Below are 21378 nucleotides of genomic sequence, written 5' to 3'. Positions count from 1 at the left end.
CATTGGCTAACACTCTACAAACTAAGCCTTGCCTCCATCCCTAGATTTTGTCATTTAATACTGAGCTGTAACTAGGGAAGAGGTAGTTTTGCTTCATGAGTTTGCAAGGATTCTGACAGAAGACTAACCTTCTGGCAGACTATGGCTCCTATCCTTATACTGCTCATACTAAGTGCCAAATGTGAGCCACGTGCTGGTGGCTCATGCCTGTAGGAGGCTGAAATATTAGGATTGCAGTTCAAAGCCAGCCTGAGCAGGGAAGTATGTGAGACTCTTATCTGCAATAAACCACCAGAAAACCAGAAAAAAAAAAGTGCCAAATGTGGTCTTCACCAAAGTCTAGTGGGTATTGCAGAGTTGTTGAACACATGGAGCTGATTTTTAAAAACATAATGTTTTATTAATTAATAAGGCCCTCATTAAATATCTTCTATTAAAACTAGGACACAAATTTCAAAGTGATCTTTTACAAAGCTCAAAGTAATTGTTAAGTATATTGGCAAATTTATGAAGGTCAGAAGCTGTGTAAGAACACAGTTCACTTGTGTGAATGTGGTGTTCAATACAATATAGCACCTTATTGGCATGCTTATTTTTATTTTCAAAGCTGTTAACCTTTATTTAACTTCAAAATGCTAATACTAACAATAAACGTTTCTTCAATTTTTTTCACTTAGGTGTTATGAGATGGAGAAAAGACTAAAGACACCGGATCTTTTCAAATTCCCTTTCTTTGAAGCCATATGTTGGTTTGTAGCCAAAAATTTGCTGGAAACCCTGAAAGGTAATCCATAATTTGCACATTTTCTTGCGTTATATATATATGTACATATGTGTGTGTGTATATATACATATGCATATATATACGTATATATATAATATTTTATGTGTTTGTATGTTTTATATGTTTATATGTTTTATATGTTATGGATGTTACCATCTTTTTTTTTTTAAGCTCATGACCAGATATTGTTTAGTAGTTACGATTCTCTAGTTCATAGCTCCCTCACACATTCTTTCTTACTTATTTATTTATTTTTTGGTCAGTCGTGGGGCTTGAACTCTAGGCTTGAGTGCTGACCCTGTGCTCTTCAGCTCTACCACTTGAGCCACAGCGCCACTTCCAATTTTCTAGTGGTTTATTGGAGATAAGAGTCTCACGGACTTTCCTACCCAGGCTGGCTTTGAACCTCAATCCTCAGATCTCAGCCTCCTGAGTAGTTAGGATTACAAGCGTGAGCTACTGGCGCCCGGCTTCTCACATATTCTTAGATATCATGTATAGGGGTTGGAGGCTTGGCTCAAGTTGTAGAAAGGAAACCATGTGTAGACAAACATGCATCAGACCAGCATACAATGTAGGTAGTACTAGAAAATGTTTGTTTCATCTTGTGATCTAGTGATCTGCATACATTCTCAAACGTTTATGTCTCTTTGTCAAGAATGTAGCTTGTATAAATCTTTAGCTTACTTACCCAAATCTGTAAAATCATGCCCTAGAGGTCAGATATCATTCAATAAACCTCCTCTTCCTTTGGGACAGTGATTCTGTCCCCTTGGCTGGTCCTGGGGAAGGACTTAGTGCTTCTCTTATACTTCTAATAAAACTTGTGCTGGGGTAAAAATCATTGTCATTCTCTCCTTAGAGATGCTCTGCTTTAAGTCTATTGTGAAAGTGTATTTCTTTGCTAAGAAACTTCCTTATCACTTGCACTGAAAAAAAAGTGTGGCTATGTTAAGGAATTGCTACCTTGCATACATTCCTCAAACATTATCTTTTAAAAATCCAGGGAAGGGCTAAGAATGTGGCTTAGTGGTAGAGTGCTTCCCTAGCATGCATGAAGCGCTGGGTTGAATTCCTTCATACCACATAAACAGAAAAGGCCAGAAGTGGCGCTGTGGCTCAAGTGATAAAGTGCTATCCTTGAGCAAAAGCTCAGGGACAATGCCCAGGTCCTGAGTTCAAGCTCCTGGACTGGCAAAAAAAAAAAAGGAATAATTAATTTCCATATCCTAAGAGAATCAAGTAATACGTATACTATCACTGTCTAACCATCGTGCTGAGTAGTACATTTCACACTTAGCAATTGAACATAGGTACATACATACATACATACATTTCTTTTAGAAAAATCTCTTGATTTAAGCTTGAAGTTGTTTCTTAAGATGAAATTTCAGATTTGTTTTTTTGTTTTTGTTTTTGTTTTTTTTTTTTTTTGGTCGTGGGTTTGAACTCTGGGCTTGAGTGCTATCCCTCAGCTCTTCAGCTCAAGGCGAGTGCTCTACCTCTTGAGCCACAGCACCACTTGCAGTTTTCTAGTGGTTTATTGGAGATAAGAATCTCAAGGGCTGGGAAGGTGGCTCAGTGGTAGAGCGCTTGTCTTGCATGCCTGAGGGCCTGGGTTCCATTCCTCAGCACCACTTAAGCAAAAAGAAAAAAGCCGGAAGTGGCGCTGTGGCTCAAGTGGTAGAGTGCTAGCCTTGAGCTGAAGAGTTGAGGGACAGCGCCCAGGCCCAGAGTTCAGGCCCCACAACTGCACCAGAAAAAAACCGAAACCAAAACAAAACAACAACAAAAAAAGAATCTCAAGGACTTTCCTGCCTGGGCTAGCTTTGAACCGTGATCCTCAGATCTCAGCCTCCTGAGTAGCTAGGATTACAGGCATGAGCCACCGGCACCCGGCTTGATTTGGATATTTTTATACTTTGACTTTACACTCTCTGAGCTGTTGAATTGATGGTTGACTAGTATTTTTATCTATTTCTGCTTTTTATGTACTGGTGCCAATGAGAATACAGTTTGTCTGGTTCAATTTGCAAAAGATGGAACTATTATTCATTCTCAGGAAAGCAGACAGATTAAACAATGACGTTTATTCAGACAGTTGTTTCATTTTCCATTTGGAAGTTATACAGGAAAGAAAAAAAAATGAAACCCAAAATTTCATTTCTTAGGATAGTACAGAACTAAAATGACAAAACTGTGTATGGATTTTTTTCCCCTCAAAAGAAAACCAGTAGACTCCTTACTTTGCATGGAAGGAGAAAACAATGGCTTTTTATAGTACTTTGTCAAGGGAGATGCTAACACATGTTGCAGGTATATGTGTGATGGAGTTAGGCTCCTCAAGATATGGAAGACAAGGTTCTTTTTCACATGACCAGCTACCACTCCAGAAATCAATTCTTAACCTGAATATCTATCTGTTTCAATATCTGGCTGACCAGATATTGAACCCTCCAGTTAAGAGACTAAAAAAAAAACAAGCAAGGGGCTGAGAAGGTGGCTCAGTCAGTGGTAGAGCGCTTGCCTTGCATACTTGAGGCCCTGGGTTCGATTCCTCAGCACCACATAAGCAAAAAGAAAAAAGCCGGAAGTGGCGCTGTGGCTCAAGTGGTAGAGCGCTAGCCTTGAGCTGAAGAGCTGAGGGACAGCGCCCAGGCCCAGAGTTCAGGCCCCACAACCGGACCCAAAAAAAAAAAAAAAAAAAAACCAAGCAAGAGGGGCTGGGGAGGTGCTCAGTGGTAGAGTGCTTGCCTTGCAGGCGTGAGGTCCTGGGATCAATTTCTCAGCACCACATAAACAGAAAAAGCCGCAAGTGGAACTGTGGCTCAAGTAGTAGAGCACTAGCCTTGAGCTGAATTGCTGAGGGACAGTGACCAGGCCTAGAGTTCAGGCCTCATGACTAACCAAAAAAAAAAAGTGAGAGCTTGGGGCACTGAGTTCAAGCCTGAAGACCACCATATGCACATATGTGTGCATGTGCACACACATACACACAAGTGCACAGTAAATAAAGACTCATTACATCAGTTTGCTTAATATTAGAACCAACTAGTATTTGCTTTAGGTAATCCAAAGTTGAGAAATACTGAGGTTTGATCATGAGCAGTAAGGAATTTGAAATGCATTAAGGAATTTGAAATAAAATTGATTTCTATAAAAGAGTATTCATGGGTTACTTTGAAATTTTAACATCCAGGTCAGTATAGGATACTTGTCAGTACTAGTGCTACAAATCCAAGCCCATTAAGGCTACAGCCAAATGACTGTTATAGCAATGTTACTGTGTTAGCACTTGTCCTAGAAACAGGAGTGGCAGGTGTCGTCTCATCATCCTACAAGTATGTTCTTCATCACTTCCTTCCCTCCCTCCCTCCCTGTCTCTCTCTCTTTCTCTCCTCCCTTCCTCCCTCCCTCCCCCCCTCTCTCTCTTTCTCTCTTTCTCTCTTTCTCTTTCTCTCTCTCTTTCTTTCTTTCTTTCTCTTTCTTTCTCTCTTTCTTTCTCTCTCTCTCTTTCTTTCTTTCTTTCTTTCTCTCTTTCTTTCTCTCTTTCTTTCTTTCTTTCTCTTTCTCTCTCTTTCTTTCTCTCTCTCTCTCTCTCTCTCTCTCTCTCTCTCTTTCTGTCTTCTTTCATCATGGGGCTTGAACTCTGGCCTGGGCACTGTCTCTCAGCTCTTCAGCTCAAGGCGAGTGCTCTACCACTTGAGCCACAGCTTCCGGGTTCTGAGTGGTTTACTGCCCAGTCTGGCTTTGATCCCTGATCCTTAGGTCTCAGCCTCCTAAGTAGTTAGGATTATAGGCGTGCGCCACCGACCCCTGGGCATCACTTATTTCTTACTTTGCATTGTGGCCTATTACTTGCCAACTCTCAGACTGTTACAAAGTTTGTATGATGTGATGGATTATTGAAGGGTTGTTGTACGAACTTCTTCACTGTATTTCATGTTAATGATAGCAGTGAACCAGTTTGGTTCAAGTAAAACTAGTTATGGAGAAAACTGAAAACTTTTACTTTGACTTCACATTACCTGAATTTTGACTATACCTGAAATATTTTGCCCAATTTTATATAATCACTCTGGTTAAAAAAACCCAACACAGTTTGCTATGTAGATGACACATACTACATACAAACTTGGGCAGTTTAAAGCGAAGGCAACTTGTACTCAAGCAAAAATATCCTTGCCAACACCCTAAAAATACCTCTTACCTTTCCCGTTACGTCTTTTTTCGCTTCTCTAAATAATACTATCCCAACTTTTGTGATACTATTTTAAAGTAGGTTCTAGCTTATTAATTTTCAGCATTTTGGGTTTTTTTCTAACATAAACATCAAAAAAGACTCACTAGACCACATATTTTGATGTATTGTTTAACATTGGTTAAACAGTAATAAAAATGAAGATTTTTCTGATGTGTTGTGCATTCTCCTTCCCCCTCCTATTCCCTCTGTTCCTTTCTCTTCCTTTTCCTCTATCATTTGAGCTATGCTCCCAGTTCGGCTATTGGATGATTAATTTTAGGAAATGTAGTCTGTTGGGCTTTTCTGCTTGAGTTGGTTTTGAGTAGAGATCCTCTGGATCTTAGCTGCCCGAGTAGGATTACAGAGTGAGCCACTGGCACTTGGCTATTTCTTTTTTTTTTTTTTTTGGGTCCGGTCGTGGGGCCTGAACTCTGGGCCTGGGCCCTGTCCCTCAGCTCTTCAGCTCAAGGCTAGAGCTCTACCACTTGAGCCACAGCACCACTTCCGGCTTTTTTCTTTTTGCTTATGTGGTGCTGAGGAATCGAACCCAGGGCCTCGAGCATGCAAGGCAAGCGCTCTACCACTGAGCCACCTTCCCAGCCCCCACTTGGCTATTTCTAAATAGCAGTGTTTCTTAGTTTCTAAAGAATAAGGCTTTCTCTAGTTGTATTTTTTGATTTCTAGCTTAATTGCATTGTAAACATGTAGGTGATTTAAATCTTTGCATTTCTTGATAATCAGTTTGTGTTCCTGAGATATGGATGGTTTTTGTAATATGTCATATATGTTTGAAAAGAGTGTGTATTCTGAAATTGTCAGGTATAATATTCTTCTTAAAGCCATCAAATCAAATTGTACCTTGTTCAAATTGAATATCTATCAATAATTTTAACCCACGGCATTGTCTTAACTGGGTGCATTATAATGTCCCACTGTGATTGTGAAGTTACTTATTTTAGTAGTTCTGTCTAGTTAATGCTTTGTTTTCAGACTGTTATTATTGAGCAAATCTAAATTATTGTCTTTCTAGTGAATTGAATATTTGGTCATTATAAAATAACTGTCAATGACTATGTTAATATAGCTATACCAGCTTTCTCTTGAAAGCTTAATGTCCTTTTCACATCTTCTTTATTTTAAGCCTTTCTGTGCTTTTTGTTTTCTCTCTCTCTCTCTCTCTCTCCCTCCCTTCCTTCCTTCTTCCCTCCCTCCCTCCCTCCCTCCCTCCCTCTTTCCCTTCCTACCTTCCTGCCTTTCTTTTCTTTTTCTTTTTTTCCCTTCCTTCCTTCCTTCCTTCCTTCCTTCCTTCCTTCCTTCCTTCCTTCCTTCCTTCCTTCCTTCCTTCCTTCCTTCCTCCCTCCCTCCCTCCCTCCCTCCCTTCCTTCCTTCCTCCCTCCCTCCCTCCCTCCTTCTCTCTCTCCCTCTCTCTCCTTTCTTTCTTTCTTTCTTTCCTTCTTTCTTTCTTTTCTTTCTTTTTCTATTTTTTCCCTTTTTTTTTGTCCAGTCGTGGGCTTGAACCCTGGGCCTGCTCACTGCTGTTGTCCCTCAGCTCTTCAGCTCAAGGCTGAAGCACTATACCACTTGAGCCACAGGGCCATTTCCAGTTTTCTGGTCGTTTATTGGAGACAAGCCTCACAGACTTTGCTGCCTGGGCTGGCTTTGAACCACAACCCTCAGATCTCAGTCTCCTGAGTAGCTAGGATTACAGGTGTGAGCTACCGCCACCTGGCAGCTTTTGTTTTGGATAAAACTGCACTTAATGGGGCTGAGAATGTGGCTCAGTGATATAGTGCTTGCCCAGCATGCATGAAGCCCTGGATTCGATTCCTCAGTACCACATAAACAGAAAAAGCCAGAAGTGGTGCTGTAGTTCAAGTGGTAGAACACTAGCCTTGAGCACATAGCGGCTCAAGGACAATGCCCAGGCTCTGAGTTCAAGCTCTAGGACCAGAAAAAAGAAAAAAACAAACCCCAAACTACACTTAATGTAGTTCTGCTTCTTTTTATTTTGCCTTTTGAATTGATCATTTCATTATCTACTTTTTATTATTTTGTTATTTTGTATTTTGTATTACTGTTATTTTGTATTTTTATTATAGTCTTTCTTTTTTTTATTACTTTTTTATTTTTTTAGAATATTTTAACTCCTTTCCCTGTCCCCCTTCATTCTACAGAACTGAGAGAAGATGGTTTCCAGCCTCAAACTTACTTAGTACAGGGAGTGAAAGCACTACATTCTGCTTTAAAATTATGGATGAAAAAAGAAGTAAGTCATTGTTTCTGGTTTTTAGAAAGATTAGTAAAACAGAGTTCTTTTGCTGATTTGACAGCATTTATGTGCTAGTTGTAGAGAAAATGGAAATCAAACTTTAAATAGAGCCTTCATTTTATTATACAGTATGTATAGACATGTTTCTGGTTTTATTTGTTAAAGTAAATACTCCATCTTTTTAATTTGGAAAAAGTAATTCAAATGTATTTAAGATATTGACTAAGAACATACAGTTAGTGAATAAGAATAAATAACATTAAGCTTTCATAGAGTGCTAAGTTTTTTTGCTTAGTCTTTATGTGCATGATTTCATTTAATTCTCAAAGTAACTGTAAAAGGTCTAGATGCTGTTGGTGCCTCCATTTAGGTACCCATGCAAGAGAACTGGTGGAGGTAGAACATAAAACTCATTTTGGGATTGCAAGCCTCAATGATTTACCACTTGCTGGACTTATATAAAAAGGAGGGAAAGAAGGAGGCAAGGTTCAAACATAAACTTTCCATTTTTACTAAATTGTTTGTACTTTAACCCCTCCATCTAAGAGGTCATACCAGATCTCCATTTGGAATTACTATATCCTTCCCTTACAACTCCATATCATATTCCTTGTGCTTTAACAATTAATATGCATACTTTATTCATGTTTTCTTCTTAAAGAACAAGGATTGTCTTTGTCAACTTTATTTCAACTCTGGAATTTTATACACAATATTTCAATAAATGATACATATGTGAACTGATGATTTCCATATTAGTTTTTTGGATGTCCACTTGAAATGGAATTCTGCTCTTGAGATATTGGGAGATAATAATTAATAGGTCTTTTCATTTCATTATCTCTGATACATATCCATTAGAACAGGCACTGAAAATTATCAGGAAAATAAAAATCATGTTTTCCATCATCTATATAATTATATAATTTGCATCAGCAAATTAACACCTATTTAACAGAAACAAAGCATATATTGCAAAAAATGGTGTGATTTACCTCATGAGGGAGGATTTAGATGAATAATTTTCAAATCTCAGTATTGCTTTTACTGCTTTTAAAAAATAAAACCCATGGATCCTCAAGTGATTATGGTTCAGTAGATCTGGGGCAAAACCTTAAAAATGTCCCAGGGAGGGGGCCAGTGGTTCACACTTGTAATCCGAGCTACTCAGGAGGCTGACACATGAGGATAGTGGCTCAAAGCCAGCAGGGCAGGATAATCCATGAGACTCTTTATCTCCAAAGTAAAGTAAACTTGGAAGTAAGCTTGTGTCTCAAATAGTAGAGGTCTAACCTTGAGCATGAAAGTTCAGAAGCGGGGCCAAGACCCTGAATTCAAGCCCCAAGGACTGACATAAAACAAAATGGGATAATTTCTATGTATATGTAAATTTATCCTTATGGATAAATAATACTTATATATTTGAAATGCACTTTAGGAGCATGTTTATATTTCTGTTAAATTTATTCAAAGATAAGGGCAGAGCATTATGATTAAAAATTACACTAAAAGATTAGAATTATATCTCATCTTTGCTACTAATAAACTTTATCATTTTGGTATGGTGTACCTAATCTCTACCTAAGATCCCTCAATTGTAAAATAGGAATAATTAAAGGAATCCTAAGCTGAAATCTGAAGTGCTTCCAAGCATTTTCAGTACCCAGCATTTCAGATGAGAGATACTCAATCTGTATTATCTATATCATACTACTATTGAAGGGATTCAATGTGTTAATGTTGCACTATGAGAACACTATAAATACCATCTCTTCATCTCTTCTTCCTCCTCCTCCTCCTCCTCTTCCTCTTCCTTCTCCTTCTTCTTCTTCTTTCCCTCTTCCCCCTCCTCTTCCCCTCTACTCCCCTCCTGCTTGAACTCAGGTCTGGGTGCTGTTCCTGAGCTGCTTTTGCTCATGGCTAGTGCTATACCACTTGAGCCACAGCATCACTTATGGCCTTTTCTGAGTAGTTTATTGGAAATGAGAGTCTCATGGACTTTTCTGCCCAGGCTGGCTTCTACTGTGATTCTCAGATCTTAACCTCCTGAGTAGCTAGGATTATAAATATGAGTCACTGGCACCCTGGTTCACTTTTTTTTTTTTTTAGCCATCTTGACGATTGATCTCAGGGCCTCGTCTCGTCCCTGAGCCTTTTAGCTTAAGGCTAGTGCTCTACTACTTGAGCCACAGCTCCATTTCTGACTTTTTGATGGTAAATTGGAAATAGAGTCTCACAGACTTTCCTGTCTAGCTGGCTTTGAACTCTAGTTCTCAGATCTCAGCCTCCTAAGTAACTAGGATTTCAAATGTGAGCCACTAGCATCCAGCTTAAATATCACTTTTATTGTTACTTTGTTCTAACAAGTTATACTGGAAACAAGTAGAGGAGAGAAAGCAACAGTCAAAACTCTAGTCTTTTGACTATATCTAAAAAGAAAAACATTCTTTAATATGGAGATTGATATTTAGAAATAGACGTAAAAGTAATATTTGTTTGCAGTTCAGTCGATAATGTACCAATTTTCTATTACTAGGATGTTCTCATTTTTGTTTTTGACTGTAATTAAAGAAAAAATTACCAATATTGAATTAGACTTCCATGAGAAAGAAATGTGGGATTACTTAGGTGCCTAAAAATCTTTAATGAATTGTGAATTCATGTTAGGGTTAATTGATTTGTTTGTTAATTAGTAGTTATAGGTAGAATCACAGTAGGATTTGAGGTATAGAATGTAAGGCTCCTACTCAGTACAAAGCAAGATTGACTGAGATTTTTAACTCAATTTCAGAGGTCTTTCTATAATAAAGATATTCTCCTTAGACTATATCATTCCAGCTCCGTGAATTGTGAGACTAGGCTGCTTACTGTTATCTGGCTATGGATGTAAAGTGTATAGACAACCCAAATATTGATCTAGTAGATTTATTTTTACTTATTAAAGTAACTTTGCTTTTCTTTGTTTATTCAAATTACAGCTTGTATCTGAACATGCCTTTGAAATTCCAGACAATGTTAGACCTGGACATCTTATTAAGGAACTTTCTAAAGTAATTCGAGCAATAGAGGTAAGAGTAGAAACTGTCATTTGAGTGTTTGGTTGCTGTCTGCCTTGAGAAGTAATCTACAGTGATACTTCAAACATTTAAACAGTGTTTACACACTTAGAAGAAATAGGATGAGGAAGTGGTGCTGTGGCTCAAGCGGCAGAGCACTTGCCTTGAGCTAAAGAGCGCTGGGACAGCTCTGAAGCCCAGAGTTCAAGCCCCACGACCAAAAAAAAAAAAAAAGAAGAAATAGGATGAGCTGATTCTTGGACAGGTTTCAGGTTTTTTCAGGCTTCTGAAGTCCTACAAAGAAATTCAGAGATGATAACATTTAAGTAATTAGAGGAAAAGGAAAGAAATGTAAAGTAAATAAAGCTAAGTAAAGCTGAGTTGGAGAGAAGTGCATTTAGTGGGGTGTATAGGAGATTCCCTCGACTGAAAATATTAGAACAACTCTTGAGGTAAATGTCTTTGATGAGAGTCTAAAATTCTGTGACAACTTACTAATTAAGAGCTCTTCTAGGTATTTAGGAGTGGGAGCTTTTAATTAAAAGAAAGCAACAGTCAAAACTCTTAGTCTTTTGATTATATCTAAAAAGAAAAACATTCTTTAATATGGAGATTGATATTTAGAAATAGACATAAAAGTAGTATTTGTTTGCAGTTCAGTCGATAATGCACCAATTTTCTTTTCTATTACTAGAATGTTCTCATTTTTGCTTTTGACTATAATTAAAGAAAAAATTACCAATATTGAATTAGACTTCCATGAGAAAGAAATGTGGGATTACTTAGGTGCCTAAAAATCTTTAATGAATTGTGAATTGATGTTAGTTTTTCAAGAAAGTGATGCAGTTAGGAAATTCAGTGGAGGATTGGATGCCAACTAGCACTTAAGTAAATTACATGAGGGCTGTGTTTAAGGAACCCAAAGAAATACACCTCTAAGAAGTACTAAAATGCTAGGCTTAGTATCCATGGATGGAATAATCCATGTATTTTCTAGTGTATTCACATGTAATTGAACTATATCTTTTTCTTTTTTTTTTGTCGGTCGTAGGGCTTGAACTTTGGGCTTGGGCGCTGTCCCTCAGCTCTTCAGCTCAAGGCTAGCTCTCTACCGCTTGAGCCACAGTGCCATTTCTGGTTTTCTGGCGGTTAATTGGAGATATGAGTCTCATGGACTTTCCTTGCTTGGTCTGGCTTTGAACTGTGATCCTCAGATCTCAGCCTCCTGAGTAGCTAGGATTACAGGCATGAGCCACTGGTGCCCAGCTGAAATATATCTTAAGTGTAATAGTAATCATATATAAATGGATTTAATATTAAAAGTCATATAACTAATACTAATATGTATGGAAATATATGTAAAGTCTTATGTATAATAACAACCAAAACTGAGAATAAACTCAGGAATAAATGTGAGCTTACATTAAAAAGAAAACATCTATATATCTTTACTAAGAGAAATAATATAAATGAAATGATAGTTAAATAAGGTAATAAATTAATAGTTGTCTTTCTGGAAGTGGCAACTCCAGATTGTTATATGAATTAAAGTGGTAAAATATACCTGGAAAAATAATCAAACTGGCTCATAGAGCAGCCAGATTCGGATAGGTCAGGAGACTGGAAAACTCTATACTTGTATTTAATATTAATTTAGTTTTAATTGGGTGTCTTAGAAGGATTATCTTCAAGGAAAAATATATAATTGGTAGATTACCTAAAGTGTTTGACTGTTTTCACTTTCTAGTAAAGAATTTGGGAATCTACCAGTAATAAGTACATAGAAAACAAAGCAAATGAGAAGTGAAGCAGTTATAATTCAAGAGAACCAAAGGATGTGAAAAAAAGGAAATGTAACAATAGTATGTTATATGATACTAAATTATCAATAATTTTTACTAAGCCCAATTTAAATACTCAATGTTGAAGGAAAGGGGAGTGTGTGTACATTTAGGAGTGGTATATAAGGATTAAAATTTCAGCTTTTGGGATAGGAATTCAGTAATACTTAAAGCTGAAAATAGTGTAACATGGTATTTAGAAATTTGGAGCCAAATAAGGGAGCAGGGGAAAACATAACTAAGAATTGCCAGCTATAAGACTTGGTGTGGTGGTTCATGTTTATATTCGTAGGTATTCAGGAGATTGCAGTTCAAAGCCAGCTCGGGGAGAAAAATTCTTAAGACTGTTATCTCCAGTTAGTAAGCAAAAAAGCCAGAAGGGGAGCTGTGGCTCACGGTAGAACACTAACCTTGATTTAAAAAGTTAAACAAAAGTACAAGGTTCTGATCATACCCCTCCTCTTCCAAGAATTTCAGATACACATTCAGAAGAATTTGAAAGTAAGGACTTGAGTATATGTGTGCATCATCTTCATAGCAGTATGATTCACAATAGGAAAATATGGGAACAACCCAAGTGCTAATGGATAAGCAGAATGTGATGCTTATAGTACATATTATGGAATGTTATTTAGCCTTATAAAAAAAGGAAATTCTAACACATGTTACAATATGGATTAACTCTGAAGATGTTTTGCTAAGTAAAATAAAAGTCACAAAGGGCAAATAGTCTATGACCCCACTTAATATAAGGTTCTAGAATTATTAAATTCATAAGGTCAGGAAGCACAATAGTGGTTATTAGGAGCTAGAAATGGGAGAATGGGAGGTTAGTGTTTAATGGGTATAGACTTTGAGTTTGTGCAGATGAAAAAGTTCTGGTGATGAATGGTAGAAGTGGTTGCACAACAGTGAATGTATTGAATGTCACTGAACTATATAGTTAGAGATAGTTAAGACAGACATGATGGCACATGCCTAGGCCTAGCACTCACAAAGCTGAGGCAGGAGGATCCAGAGTTCAAGGTCAGCATAAGCAACATAGTGATACACTGTCTCAAAAAAAAATGGTTTAAGATGGCAAAATTTTGTATAATGTATGTGTTACTATGGAGAGTGGGGATAATTGTGTTGGAGAATGGGAATTAGGTGGGGAAGAATAGACTGCTGCTTTTATAAACATAGATTCCAAGTATTGACTTTTTTCTACATTTTTAATAAGTCAGGTAATGAGTTTTTTGTTTGTTTGTTTTTTCTGCTGAGCCTGGGGCTTAACCTCTGGGTTTGGGTGCTGTCCCTGAGCTGCTTTTGCTTAAGGCTAGTCTACTACTTGAGCCACAGCACCACTTCTGGCTTTTACTGTCATTAATTAGAGATAAGAATCTGATGGACTTTTCTGCAGCTGGTTTTGAACCATGATCCTCAGATCTCAGTCTCCTTAGTAGTGAAGATAATAGGCATGAGCCATTGGCACCTGGCAATATTTACTTTTTAAAACTGTGTAGGCATGTGGTTCGTAAGAGATAACCAGGAAGAAAATGTTATCAGGAACAAAATGTATCCTCCCAAGAGTAGCTGAATAGATGGTCCTCAGAGAAGACAACTATAGTTCAGTGCAGAGCCTGCAGTTCCCATATGGCACTTGATTAAAGAAAAGAGAGGAGAGAGAGAAGGAGAGGAGGAAGAGGGAAAAGAAAAAGGAGCGAGAGGGACTGAACTAGGGAGAGAGAGAAAATAGAAGAATTGATTTAGGTTAATGTAAGGAAAATTTCTTCATTGCCTTTACATTATCAGTTATTTAACATTATGCTGATAGTTTAAAAAATGTTTAAAATAGTAACTAAAGTCAGTAAATAATGTTATTTCTAGAAGGCTATAACATTTCACTATTGCATCTGGACATACTTTTGCTATAGTAACCTTATTTAATATATTTAACATAAGGTCTGGGAATGTAGCTTAGTGGTAGAGAGCTTGCTTAGCATTCATGAAGCCCGGGTTTGGTTCCTCAGAATCACATACAAAAGCCAGAAGTGGTGCTGTGGTTCAATTGGTAGAGTGCTAGCCTTGAGCAAAAGAAGCTCAGGGACAGTGCCCAGGCCCTGAGTGCAAGCCCCAGGATTGACCAAAAAAAAAAAATAATAAATATATATATATATTTAACATGAAAAATGTAAGGAAAATATTGTTGTCTTTAATTTTATTTTTATTTAATTTTATTTTTTTTGTGGTTCGGTTGTGGGGCCTGAACTCTGGACCTGGGCGCTGTCCCTCAGCTCTTCAGCTCAAGGCTAGCGTTCTACCACTTGAGCCACAGCGCCACTTCCGGCTTTTTCTTTTTGCTTATGTGGTGCTGAGGAATCGAACCCAGGGCCTCAAGCATGCAAGGCAAGCGCTCTACCACTGAGCCACCTTCTCAGCCCCTGGTGTCTTTAATTTTAAAAGTAAGTATTGCAGATATACAGTTGGTAGAAAGGACATTCACCATAGGAAAGAAGTAAAAGCAGCCTAAATAGCTTCTGTAAAGTATTAGGTCAATAATGATGCTATGTCCATACAGCAGGATACAAGAAAGTTTTTACTATGATACTGAAAATCAAGGAGTCTGATGTGGTAGCTTATGCCTGTAATCTCATGACTCAGAATGCTGAGGCACAACAACAATGAAACAAAAAACAAAGCCAGATCAAAATTATCATACTGGGGAAAAATGAATAGAGATCTCTGGAAATCTCAGACTTTAATTTGGTCTTTTTGTTTCTTGATTAAATGGAATGTTGTTTTGTTTTCCAAAATATTTATATGCCTGATTATTTAGTTAGATATGTATATAGTAAATTTCTCATAAAACATACTCAATTTAATTCTTAAAGGAAGAAAATGGCAAGCCAGTTAAATCTCAGGGAATCTCTACTGTGTGTCCAGTTTCTCGGTCCTCAAGTGAATCAACTTCCCCATACCATTCCCGAAGAAAGATGAGGAAACTTCGAGATCATAATGTCCGAACTCCTTCTAATCTAGACATCCTAGAGCTCCATACAAGGGAGGTCCTCAAAAGATTGGAGATGTGTCCATGGGAAGAGGCAAGTATTATGTTTCATTATAAGAAGAAACTTGGTAGTTCCTTAAAGTTCTTTTAAAGGGTAATTAAACAACAGTTTGTTCTTGCTATATAATATTTGCTATATATTTTTAAGGAGTTCGCCAATACTTTAATGGCAGGGCATTAGGGCAGAATGCTTAATCGTTCTTGGCCTGGGTATACAGTTAGAATGACTAGACCTCATTCACTTGTTGTCATGTTTTTTTGTTTGTTTTGCTGATCCTTGGGCTTGAACTCTGGGCCTGGGCGCTGTCCCTGAGTTTCTTTTGCTTAAGGCTAGTGTTCTACCACTTGAGCCACAGCTCCACTTGTGGTTTTTTTGAGTAGTTTATTGGAGATAAGAGTCTCATGGACTTTCCTGCCAAGGCTGGCTGTAAACCACAATCCTCAGATCTTAGCCCCCTGAGTGCCACCATTGCCCAGCACTGTCATGTTTTTAATTTACCAAATACCATGTGCTCTTCTAGGTTCTGGAAAAGATGCCAGAGTGAGCAAACAAGTTCATACTGTCATGAAGTATTCAAATGAGTTCAAGTTGGAAGATTGGGGGAGACAGAACTATATATTAAAACTGTATTTCAGCTGCCAAATGTACTAAAGGAATCTAGAACCAACAGAGAATAAAGAAGGTTTGGGTTAGCTGGAGTAGTCAGAGTCTCTTAGGTGGTGATGTTTGATGATAAATAAAAGGAAGGACACAAATGGACAGAGATTGAGGAGTAGCATTGCATTCAGAGAAAGGACAAATGCAGAAAGCCTGTCCTTGAGCCATCAGTGTGAGCCTGATTCCCTGGAAGACTGTTAGAATATACTCATTTAAGTTGGAGGAATGCTGGTGTGCTGGACAAAGTGGGCAGTAGGAGGCAGCAATGAGATGAGTGTAGTAGTGCCTTGATCATGAACTTGTGATGAGGTTTGTATTGTCTGTAATTTTATATCTTAAGTAGAAAATAGGCAATAATCTAAAATGAATAAAATAGACGTTTCTCTGGAGAAAAGTATTTAAGGAAGTTATACAGATATTATAACATTAAATGTTTTAAATTTGATATAACACATGATCTTAAGGTTATGATGTTCTTTTTTTTTTTTTTTTGTTGGTTGTGGTGCTTGAACTCTGGGGGCCTGGGCGCTTTCCCTGGGCTCTTCAGCTCAAGGCAAGCAAGCACTCTACCACTTGAGCCACAGCACCACTTCTGGTTTTCTCGTGGTTTATTGGAGATAAGAGTCTCACAGACTTTCTTGCCTGGGCTGGCTTTGAACTGGCTGATTATGATGTTCTTAAGTCTACTTAGCCTATAGCCATCTGGGGAAGTTTACTGTGGAAAAGTTCTATTTATTATTAAGGAAAAATAGGAAGTATTTTTTTTTTTTGTCGGTTGTAGGGCTTGAACTCTGGGCCTTGGAGCTGTCCCTCAGCTCTTCTGCTCAAGGCTAGCACTCAACCACTTGAGCCACAGTGCCACTTTCAGTTTTCTGAGTGGTTTATTGGAGATAAGATTCTTACATACTTTCCTGCCTGGGCTGGTTTCAAACCGTGATCCTCATATCTCAGCCTTCTGAATAGCTAGGATTACAGATGAGAGCCTTCTTATGTATTAAAAACCAGGTACTCATGTTTATTTCTGTCACATGGTGGCCATTGTGCCTATTATTACGTGTCTGTTGACATTGCCTGGTGGAAAAACAAGGTATGAGGTCAAGGTCAGGGTAAATGGGAAGGCCCTGTAGCTGTAATTCAAGCAGGAAGACATGGAAACAAAAAAAACCTAAGGCTGTACCTCCAGTTTTTCAACTTCTATAAGAGTGACCTTTCTTTGGATTTTCTTCATGCAGATTTTATATTCTATATTCCAGAATGTATTTTAATGTTAATGGCCTTCCTGAAAGATGTGTTATACTCAGGCTTTGGCTTGATCAATTCTGGAGTATGGGATTACTGCGTATCCTCAAACTTAGATGTCTGTCTGCCACCCAGCAAGGCAGGGAGGAGGGGAAGCATGTATCTTCTTCCATTGAGTAGGTGTGTCTGAAGATAGAGGTTAAGTCAGTTCTGCTTTTATATTTTAAGGACATCTTGAGCTCTAAACTGAATGGAAAGTTCAACAAACATCTCCAGCCATCTTCTACAGTACCTGAATGGAGAGCAAAAGATAATGATCTACGATTACTGCTGACAAATGGAAGAATAATTAAGTATGTAAAGTAGATCCAAGAATTAGATTGATTAACCTTCAGTGGATTCCCTTTGCTCATTTAATCTATAGTCTGTTCTGTTGCGCAGCCAACTGTGATTTGGGGAAACAATCTCAAGTCTCTACTCTGTCTGCAAATGAAGGGAAAGGTACTAGAGCTTTACCTTGTTTCTGACTACATTATTTTCTCCATGGTACAGAGATGAGAGGCAGCCCTTCGCAGATCAGAGTCTTTACACAGCAGATAGTGAAAATGAAGAGGATAAGAGAAGGACCAAAAAGGCAACCATGAAGATGGAAGAAAGTTCAGGAATAGAGGGGACAGAGAGCGAAGAATCTCAAAAACCACTTAATAGTATGTTTTTCTTTTTTTTTCCCTGTAATTTTTTTAAGGGTCTCCCCTTTACTAAAGTGGCAATAAAAAACTTGCTAATTTTGAAGTTTAAGTTTATAGTGAGATGGAAAATGTTTGTGTTCCTCACATTGCTTTGAAAAATCTTGAGGTATGTGCAAGTAGTTCACCTACCAGAGAGGGAAATGCTGAATGTGAATGCTAACTGAGGTGTGGTAGCAGGGATTATTATCAGTATGGGAAGGGTGTTGGGGACTAGTGAAACTCAAGTGTGGTTATAGTTTTTAGAGACCTTTAAAAGGACTCTTAATTAACACACTTGTATGTATAATTTTTGCTAGCATGTATGTGGTTTCAGAATTAGGAAATATATATTATCTAATCTAAAGCTATTGGGAATTCAGGTACTATGGAGTTATTTGACTGCCTTTTGTCAAAAAAGTTTCTTACTGGGCTATTAATTGCTTATCCAGTAGAGTAATAATGGAAAAAATAAAGTAGTACAGTAATAGTAACATCAGACACCTTAGTAACATCTTAAGACCTTTCTTCCCTGAATAAAGTTTTTAATTTCCTAACATTTTTCAAGATCTCTATATGCCCTTCTATTTTATTTATTTATTTTTTGTTGGTCGTGGGGCCTGAACTCTGGGCCTGGGTGCTGTCCCTCAGCTCTTCAGCTCAAGGCAAGCACTCTACCACTTGAGCCACAGTGCCACTTCCGGCTTTTACTGCTTATGTGGTGCTGAGGAATCGAACCTCATGCATGCAAGACAAGCACTCTACCACTGAGCCACCTTCCCAGCCCTACCCTTCTATTTTTTTTTAAATATATTTTTATTGTGAAAATACTGTACAGAGGGGTTACAATTACGTGGGTAAGATAATGAGCACATTTCTTATCAAACATTGTAGCCTCCTGCTTTGTTTCCCCTTCCCGTCCCTTCGTATCCTCCCCCTCCCCCGTGGTCCCCCCGCCCCCCCCCCACCAAAGTTGTAAAGTTCGTTTTTCGACATAATGACTTGTACATCTCATTGTTGCAATGGGTCCTCCTGATCCCTGTTTCAACAATTTGTTTTTTCCCTTCTCCTCCACATATACCAACATCATATATAGTGAAAGCAGGGGTTGTACCATGGGGGAGGGACATACAAGGCAACAAAGACATAATCTTATAAATATGTTAGAAACAATTGCATGAAAGATCTCTCTCTCTCTTTTTTTGTCAGTAGTGGGGCTTGAGCTCTATCTGCCCTTCTATTTTAAAAAGTAGCTAAAATATTTTAGTATTTATAAGGGTTTCATATAAAATTAATTATTAACTATGTATTCTTCAAAATGAATAGGTAATTCTTATTAGTTCCAGGTTTGTTTGGTCCTCTTATGGGTTGGGGACTCTGCCTTTGTTTATCTGTCAGGGCAAAGGCAGAGTCCCCAACCACTAGGAATTTTTGGAATAATTGCTCTGTGCAGAGCCTTATGAAAGAGATGGACCACGGGAAAGCCCAGGTTATAAGCTAACTGAATTCACAGTCTATATGAATGTATTTTAAGTTTGGGAGAGCTATGTTTTTGTTCTCTTACTGAGAGAACTAATGCAAAAGAAAGTGAAAAGTGTCTTGTAGTTAATTTTAGTTTTAAACATTCTTTTCTAGAAAGTTAGTCATCCCTTACATACAAGGAATATATAACATGTTCAATAAATACCACAAACATTTTAAGAATGGACATCTATCTGTATCTTGATCAGTTTGGGAGAAAGACTTTGGGGGAGAAGGAAATGCAAAAAACAAGGCATAAGAAAGGAGAACTAGTACAAACAAGACCACACTAAAGCTACCAGCACAACTATGTTTATTGCAGCATTATTTACCATAGCTAAGATATGGAACCAACCCAGATGCCCCTCAGTAGATGAATGGATCAAGAAAATGTGGTATATATACACAATGGAATTCTATGCCTCCATCAGAAAGAATGACATTGCCCCATTTGTTAGGAAATGGAAAAACTTGGAAAAAATTATATTAAGTGAAGTAAGCCAGGCCCAAAGAAACGTAGGTCCCATGGTTTCCCTTATTTGTAATATCTAGTATATGTATGAGTCAAGCGGAAAAGGTCAGATAATGTGATGTCAGGAAAATGAACCCTTAGATGTGTATTTTAATGTTTTTTTCTTTCATGCATGTGTTTCTAACACATTTATAAGATTATCTCTTTGTTGCTTTGTATGTCCCTCCCCCACAGTATAACCCTTGCTTTCACTATATTTGATGTCAGTATAACTTGTGGAGGAGATGGGGAAAAACCAGTTGTTTAAGGATACAGGTGGACCTGTTGCAACAATGAGAAGTACAAGTTGTCATGTCCAAAACGAACTTTACAACGTTGGTGGGGGGGGGGGGGGCTGGGGGGGGAGGAAGGAGAAGGATTGGGATTAGGGGGGGAGGGGGGAGGCTGGGAAGGGATGTGAAGAGTAAACAAAGGAGGAGGCTGCAATGCTTGGTAAGAAATGTACACATTATCCTGCCCATGTAACTGTAACTCCTCTGTACAGTATGTTCACAAATAAAATTAAATTAAAAAAAAAAAAAAAAGAAAGGAGAACTAGAACTAGAGATTGATAGATACCCTATAGTTGGCAGACTTCAGAGGTCATCTTGCCACCTTGACCATGAAGTTCTAATCACTTTCTCTTTTTCTCGTGAATTTTCTCTTCACCAGGGTTTTTTACAAGTGTGAAATCAGAACTCAGGAATAGATCATCAGAATATTCTGATATTTCTGATTCAGAAGACTCTGGACCTGATTGCACTGCATTGGTATGCATGAAACCTGATGACTTGTGTGTCATTTTATGGGAAGATGAGCATGGATCTTCATCTGGGAAGATTATGACAGCTTTTCCCAAAGCCTTCTTCCCTCAACCTATTAACCTGGGGTCTTCCTATATTGGTTATTGTGACCACACCATCCTGTTACTGTTTGTGTTTGTTAAGTAGCCTTTGACTGTTTTGGAAAGGTTGGAGGGAGAAATTCTTCTGCTAATTTTGGTCTTATTGTGGCTTCTATTTCTTACAGGTTACATTTTATTTTACATTAAAGCCAATACTGTGCTTTTCACTCAGCAGGCTGTTACTATAGTTACTAGAGATTTCTTTTATGATACATGTTATTCTACAATAATTAAGATGAAGCTATCTCTAGATAGATATTCTTTTTTGATTGGTTTATATAATATTGGTCAATTTTTCATATAGCTTTTTTTCTGTTAAATTATCTCAGAAAATTCATTTTACCACTGAAGAGTCTGAAAGTTCAGGTGATGAAAAGAAACAAGAAATAACATCGAACTCTAAGGAGGAACCTGATGTGATAAGGAATTTCCTTCAGAAGAGTCAGAAGCCGTCTAGAAGTGAAATTCCAATTAAAAGGTATTTTTGCTGTTGGTAGCAGTTGCTCTACATTGTGATGTAAATGCTGTGAATTTTTTTTTTCAGTTTTAATGAAAATGTCATCAGAAATAATAGACCT

General features: G+C 37.9%; 1 protein-coding gene across 1 annotated transcript in view; it reads left to right on the top strand.

The window, feature by feature from the left end:
• The window catches only part of Kdm7a (lysine demethylase 7A), a 77509-nt gene that overhangs the window by 43513 nt on the left and 12618 nt on the right, over nt 1–21378 (top strand). The window contains exons 9-16 of the mRNA XM_042677285.1: nt 678–784; nt 7202–7293; nt 10275–10364; nt 15067–15276; nt 17368–17492; nt 17692–17846; nt 20569–20666; nt 21130–21278. Of these exons, the coding sequence (XP_042533219.1) occupies nt 678–784; nt 7202–7293; nt 10275–10364; nt 15067–15276; nt 17368–17492; nt 17692–17846; nt 20569–20666; nt 21130–21278 (1026 nt within the window). The remainder of the gene's footprint in view (nt 1–677; nt 785–7201; nt 7294–10274; nt 10365–15066; nt 15277–17367; nt 17493–17691; nt 17847–20568; nt 20667–21129; nt 21279–21378) is intronic.

The sequence above is a fragment of the Dipodomys spectabilis genome, unplaced genomic scaffold (genome assembly GCF_019054845.1).
Source record: "Dipodomys spectabilis isolate Male_0828 unplaced genomic scaffold, ASM1905484v1 ptg000034l, whole genome shotgun sequence".
Lineage (NCBI taxonomy): Eukaryota > Metazoa > Chordata > Mammalia > Rodentia > Heteromyidae > Dipodomys > Dipodomys spectabilis.
The sequence above is the reverse complement of the archived record's forward strand: the minus strand, read 5'-3'. Positions and strand labels throughout refer to the sequence as shown.